Source organism: Culex quinquefasciatus, chromosome 2, assembly GCF_015732765.1.
Source record: "Culex quinquefasciatus strain JHB chromosome 2, VPISU_Cqui_1.0_pri_paternal, whole genome shotgun sequence".
Taxonomy (NCBI): Eukaryota; Metazoa; Arthropoda; class Insecta; order Diptera; family Culicidae; genus Culex; species Culex quinquefasciatus.
Window position 1 is genome coordinate 121,780,061 of NC_051862.1, and position 7,348 is coordinate 121,787,408.

Sequence of the window (7,348 nt, forward strand, 5' to 3'; positions counted from 1 at the left end):
AAATAACCCTGCAAAGTTAGAAAAAACACAAAATTTTAAAATGAAAAATTTTGTTCTAAATGAAAAAATGACCAATGTAGGTCAATGTAGATTCGAAAAGAACATTAAATTTCCCATAAAATGACATGTTCCAAAAAAATTTACAGTTGAGTTACGGAAAATGCCAGAGTTTTTAAAACTTTTTTAGTGTTTTTTTCTATGAAAAAAACGTTTTTTTTTCGGAATTCTGAGTACACCATCAAATTGGGCGTCTTATTTTACATAAGGTAGGTCGATCTAACTAACGTTTGATTTGGAATCAAATTATCAATTTTGATAAAAATTTGGGAGGATGTTGAGCTTGAGAAATGTGAACCTTGAGATAATTACATACTTTGAAAATGTCAAATTTTGACCTTATATCCATTATAAAACCTAGTGATTCGTTGAAGAATCATTCCAAAACCCAAAAAAAACATCATTTTAAAATTCGATTAGTAACTGGGAATGACAGAAATTGGAAATATTTGAGCTGAGAACTAGGCGACACATTTTTTTTGCAGATTTTTTACCACCCACGGAAATCACTTGATCAAACGAGACCTCGTATGATAGATGTACGACTCGTGCTGAATAAACCCTCTTTTTGCAACTTGTTGCATAAACTTCGCTTTCTTTCGATAGTGCTGAAATGAACTACTTTTCAGCACGCATTTGAAACAGTTATGCTTTTCCACATTCACACTATGAAATTTTGTGACAGTCTAACAACATGCGTTTTTGTTTTTGAACTGCAAAATATGCTTTAACGCAATTTATTCAACACTCGTCGGATTCACCACACTCTTATAAGTCTCGCGGGATAAATTAACAACTAAGCATTCTTGTGTTCCTAATCCCTTCACCCAGCCACACCAAAAAATCTAAATGCGATCTTTTTTACCAGCATTGTGCAAACCCGAGATGAAGTTTTTTGGACGGAGTTCAGTAACGCCCATCTGGTGGGATTGCTGATCTGTTTTTTTTTTTGTTTCACCTCACCACCCGGGTGTGCTCGGTCAAGCTAACTTTTGAAATATTTTTCTCTGTGTGAGTTACCTACCTTTCAAATCATTTTACTAAAATAAGTCTGTTAGAATAAAACCTAGGACAAAATGTTTCTTAGACCGTTGACATTAAGGTGTGTAAAAATTTCCAACGAAAATCCAAATTCTTCCAACTCTCACAACCAACCGTTACACAATCATGCGTAACAGGATAAATCCCGTCCCCCTCAGTAAAAAAAAAATGTGAAAAGGTACCAGCTTTTCGACAACTGTGGGACTCAACGGTTGCGTCCTAGAAGGTCCGAAAGTTACACCTGCACAAAGTTCTCATGTCAGCTTGATTGATGAAGAGTAGGAGAGAAAAAAGCGTAGAAAGAAGCAGAAGCCACGAGCAAAGAAAACACCTCTCATAAGAAGGGATAGAATTTATTTAGTGATGATCTCCTTCTCTTCTATTCGTTCCCTGGCTGCTGCTGTTGCTTCCTTGAGCTCGGTCCTACTGACTGTATTATTATAGTTAGGTGAGGGGGAATAAATTTCCTTCAACAAAAAAAAAAATACGACGAAATAAAGGATTTCACTTTTCTCTCTCAGGTGTGCGGCGGCGGCGGTGGGACGAATTTGTTTCGGATCGAAATTTAATTGCTGCATTTTGGAGGGAGGGATGGAAAAGTAGGATGGAATTATGTGCCAGGATGTGCCGGGAATGGGATGATTTCGACGAACTGATTTCAAACACAACAACTGGAAGTCGGAAATTTATGTGACTTTATCATGTTCTGGAAGCGTATAGGTATTGTTAACTAGCAATTATTCTCTTTTTGAAATTAATGCAAGGAATAGTGATGATGAACATCGTGAACGTCGATGTGTCCTTCGGCATGTTCATGGTGGTACGGATGATGGTGGTACAGCTCCTCGAGGTGATGATGCGGCTCGTAGTGATGATGGTACGGATAGTGATGCTCGTAGTGGTGTGGGTAATGATGCTCGTAGTGATGCGGATAATGATGATGATAAGGGTAGTGGTGATGGCCGTGGTGATGATGTCCATGCTCGTAATGATGACCCAGCTCTAAAACTTTTCAAAAAACGAATATTATAACTTGTTTTAAGTTTAGGTCCTCACGTCTTCAAGACTTGAAATCATAATTTGTAGACTTCAAGTCATGAAGACTTGAAGATTGAAAAACTTAAAAACAATAAAAACTCATTAAATTTTCACCCACTTGCATGCAGCAAACTCCGAGCTATTCGATGGCCCAGGTGGGCTGGTCGTGTCTCCGTCCGGCTGTGGTCATCGGGTTCCTCTGCATCGTTCCGGGCTACTCGTCGGTGTAGAAAGCGGCACTCACTCTTTTCCACGCAAAAGAACACTACACAGCTAATCGTCAATACTAAAATTCGTTTGTTCATCGCTACTCTGACACTGGCGACAATGTCGGCACGTGAACTGCTCACACTCGATTGGTGACAGACCTTCGGAAGGAAAATGCTTTTATAAACTTTAGCATAAGATGAAGATGAAATAGCATCACCCTTAATTACTCTTAAAATCGCACGTGAAGTGAGCATCAACAAGTGACACAAAGCATACATGACATGAGGCGGTTTAATTTCTTCGCCGTACATGCAAATTATACAAATCATGCAATTTTAAAATTAGTGTTCTTCAAATTATCTTGAAGAAGTTGTAGTAGTAACGAATCGTCATGAAATTGGAAATAAATGCTTCATTTTTTAATTTAAAAATATTTTATTATTATAATATCAGCCACGTGATTCTTTTATTTAATAAATATAATATCAAAATTTATTTTTATGATTTTTATCATTCTTCTTATTTTTTTCATAAAATTATTTTTATCAAGTCCTTTTCGGTGCTGGGACCTGGTTAGGACCGAGTCGGCTTTTATAATTACATTTTACGTAAAGCTAATAGTGATTACAGAGGATCTTGTATCATTCTTCTTAATTACATATTTACTTACACAGAGTAGAGTAACAAAACTAAGATAATTTTTTTTTGTTGTGATTATAAGACTTTTTTGGCTGTGTTACACTCAATTATTTTCTAAGGACGCATCACAAAATCCTTCATAAAGTTTGTCAAAAGTAATTAAATTATCACCCTACGTTAGGGAGCGTTCATCTCTGAATTCAAGCGAAAGCACTCTATCTAATCTTACAGCATCCATGAAAGGCAAACTGATCTAAAATATACCCCTGCAAGTATGTTACGCAAACGCGCCGTCTGACTTAAGCTTCAAGGCAACTGAAAGTTTAGCTTTTCGTTGGCAGTGGTGCTCAACTTGAATTCGTGGTATTTTTTTTTTTTTTTGGGTACTTTTTGATAAACATTGAACCAACATACCCGCTTTTCAAAATAAATTCTAATTGTATTTTTAAATTAAAAAAGAGTGTAGCAAAATAAAAAGAAAATTATACTTTATTTGGGTAGCAATACGAAACATATTTCTTGCGGTTAGATTTCTTTTTGAGCAAATATAGGCTCAAACACACAACATTTCAAATGTTTCGATAATTGTAACATTTCATTGGAAACAATTACTTATTTTCCGAAAAAGTTTAACATACAACTGACTCTAATTTGAAAACAGTAAGCTCTACATACGTGGCAGTGCGTGGCCGAATGGTTACGCTGTCCGCTTTGTAAGCGGATGATTCTGGGTTCGATTCCCATCTGCTGCAACCTTCCATCGGATGAGGAAGTAAAATGTGGGTCCCGGCCTTGGTTGTTAGGCCGGTAAGTCATTCCAGGTGTAGGAGTCGTTTCCATGCCATAAGTACAAACAACACACCAAGCCAAGCCTACTCCGGTGGATTCGCTGGCGGCGGTTGGACTCGCAATCCAAAGGTCGTCAGTTCAAACACTGGGGTGGAAGGTTCCTTGGAGTAAAAAGAGGTTTGGGTGCTCTCCTCATTCAAGCCTTCGGACTTCTAGGTTCGAGCAGAAACTTGCAATAGAGACCACAAAAGACCCGGGGGTCGTTAATGTGGATGGTTTGATTTTTTTTTTTGATTTTGAAGCTCTACATAAAAAGTGCTTTAACACTTGTAGCTCCAACGAGGTCAAAAAAGTTGGAAATGCATTTTCACCGGCTAATACAACCCTTGGAAAAAAGTTGGAAATGCCTTTTTTATTATAACTTAAGGTAGATGCATCTGTTTTAAATTTACCTTATTGGAAGTGATTCTTGACATTCTTCCGGATCGAATGCAACAAGAATCATCAAAATTGGTTAAGTTTGCGCCGAGACAGCTGATTAAAGTTGCATTTCCAACATTTTTAACCCCCTTGGTGCTTCGCGTAAGTTTTGACCCCGTTGGTGCTACAAGTGTTAAGATTAAACAAAAAAAAACTCCTGCTTGTCAATAAACCATAAATTTAGTTTATATAGTTTTGTGGTACAGTCATTGACGTCCTAGTTGGCAATCATTGATTAATGACGATTTCCATAACTTCGCAAGGAATGGGGTAATCGTTACCAAAAAGAATCAGCATGTGTAGGGCAGTATTCTAAACAACTTGTAGATGGAATTTGGTCAAAATATTGATAGGAGCGCAAAATTTATATCTTTGAACGAAAAATCATGGGAATGATGGAGGTCTTCACTCTAAATGGCTGTAACTTTTGACCCTTAAGTCCAAATTGACTTGTCAGAAAATAAAAATGTTCGTTAGAGCTCTAAAAGTGCTCCGAACACCACTTTTCTCAAAAACTCAATCCTCAATTGCTCAGATGCTTTCTCTAAATTAGGTCGTAGAAGGCGTAGATTACGAGATAAAATTTTGGTGTCTTCCACAAAGTTGCTTAAATTGGCAAGCCCAACAACTTTCTACAAGACTAAAAAAATCCCAAAAATATTCCTGAAAAGTTAAATTTTGTGCTCAAACCAACCTTTGACATTCTTGACGATTTACATGTATGTAACCCCTTAAGTTGTTTTGGGTCATTCAAGAACTTCTTGGAGTTAAGACCGGTGGGACAACCGCCGTAACAAGCAACAAGTCAGTGCTTTTTGACCACTAATTATCGCATAGCCTCAGTGTGTGTAGTAAACTTCTTTGCTAATGTGTTGGAATGTCCTCTCTAGAATTAAGATCTGTGGGTGTACCACCGCATAGATTCAGTGAAAATCTGAATATGGTAGAACACTTTCATGTGAACCGTCTACTCCTTCCTTGTTATAGTAACTCAAAGATCTTAACTCCAGCGAGTCCTTAGATGAACCAAGACATCCACAAACATAAGCAAAGTAGGCTACTAGACTCACTGACGGTATGCGGGTATGATAGGTTGTCAAAATCGGTCGACACCTTGCTTGTCACGGCGGTAGATCTACAACTCCAGGGAGTCCTTGGATGACCCTGAACATCCCAACATCACATGAAAGTGTTCTACCATATTCACTGAAGCTATGCAGTAGGGTGTTTCATCCAAACAAAAAAGTTCTCAGAATCAGGCAAACCGAGGTTCCCCTAGTAGAGGATACCCATAGGGACTCTCATGCCAAATATCAGCCCATTTGGTTGAGAATTGGCCTGTCCCCAGCGGTTTAAAGTTTACATGGAAATTACTATGGGATTTTTGTGCTTTTCGTTCAATCGTTCCTACAGGTCTGGAGACAACATGGATTCACTCGGAATAAAGACAGGTGTGTACACCCAAACGGCGGTCGCATGATTTTGATGCATGGCGGCATGAATGTATATCAGAATCTGCATGAAAACTGTCCTCATGCATTTTTTGCGATATAGGGGTATGACATTTTTGCCCGTTACCGACAATTATCGACATTACCGACGGCTTTTTGGTTGTATTTCACAAAAAAAAACCTTTATCATAACGAGGATTGAACCACCAACTTCTTGGTTATTGCTCCGACACGCTACCACCGCGCCATGGACGCTTGATGAAAAGTGTGTGAAAGAGCACCAACATATGCTTCTTTTTGGAGTGTTGCTCGGGGACGGGCCAGCGTTATATGTGTTGGTGAGAACTGCAGATCGCTGAAATGTTTACACGCGGGCAAAAATGATCTAGGGGCTTGCTGCAAAAAATGTTATAAAATATGACATTTTCTGCAGCAAATCGACTGTTGCAGATTTTGAGATATATTTTTCCTTTGGGTGTAGGGGATGGTCCAATGAACAAATTCCAGAAGGAATTAGGGTTGTCCATTCTGTCCCCAAGGTGCGCATTGGATCGACGTCCGGTGTCTCCAGAATCAACGATTCACCCTTCAAATGTACGCATTGTCCCTAGTATGCTATGACGGCTAGCTGAAAATTACGACACCCCATATCAGACGGTGAACACGTGGCAGAGTATTAACTCAAGTTTTGACTCAGAAACATACTTAAAAGTAATATAATTATAATTTTTGATGTTCCTGTAACAATTTGAACTATTCCAAATAACGTAACATGATGATTTTGTAATAATAATGCAATCGATGCTTCCCCACGTGTTCACCGTCTGACATGGGGCGTCGTAATTTTCAGCTAGCCGTCATAGCATACTAAGGACAATGCGTACATTTGAAAGGTGAATCGTTGATTCTGGAGACCCCGGACGTCGATCCAATGCGCACCTTGGGGACAGAATGGACAACCCTAATTCCTTCTGGAATTTGTTTATTGGACCATCCCCTACACACCTGTCTTTATTCCGAGTGAATCCATGTTGTCTCCAGACCTGTAGGAACGATTGAACGAAAAGCACAAAAATCCCATAGTAATTTCCATGTAAACTTTAAACCGCTGGGGACAGGCCAATTCTCAACCAAATGGGCTGATATTTGGCATGAGAGTCCCTATGGGTATCCTCTACTAGGGGAACCTCGGTTTGCCTGATTCTGAGAACATTTTTGTTTGGATGAAACACCCTACTATGCAGTTATGATCTGGGGTAAAAAACCTTCGGCCTTTTGCTTGTTACGGTGGTGCACCCTCAGATCTTAATTCCAGGGAGTCTTGGAATGGCCCAGGACATTCCAACACATTATATCAGAGTTATATAAATACAGTTCAGAGTATATAAATACATGCTTTCGTCCTACGTGCGTGACCTGATTTGACCCAAATCTAGTGTAGTTCAAAGTAAAAAATACACATCATTATCACGAGACCTGCCGAAAAATGAACTGACCCAGCGACGAACCCGCCGCCTACTACAGCAATGCGGAAAAACCTTGAACGTTCACCAAACCATATCGCTCACCGCCTGTTGATCCACCCACGAAGAAATGACCACAACAATAGCAGAAGCACATGTCACGCTAGACGACTGTAATTA

General features: G+C 39.1%; 1 protein-coding gene across 1 annotated transcript; it reads right to left on the minus strand.

The window, feature by feature from the left end:
* Positions 1-1,636: 1,636 nt before the first annotated feature.
* LOC119767827 (uncharacterized histidine-rich protein DDB_G0274557-like) lies at positions 1,637-2,479 on the minus strand. The gene is made up of 2 exons (XM_038257409.1): positions 2,255-2,479; positions 1,637-2,106 (listed from the first exon to the last, which is right to left on the minus strand). The coding sequence occupies exons 1-2, from the start codon at positions 2,439-2,441 to the stop codon at positions 1,853-1,855; spliced, it is 441 nt and encodes a 146-aa protein (XP_038113337.1). The 5' UTR covers positions 2,442-2,479; the 3' UTR covers positions 1,637-1,852.
* Positions 2,480-7,348: the final 4,869 nt, after the last annotated feature.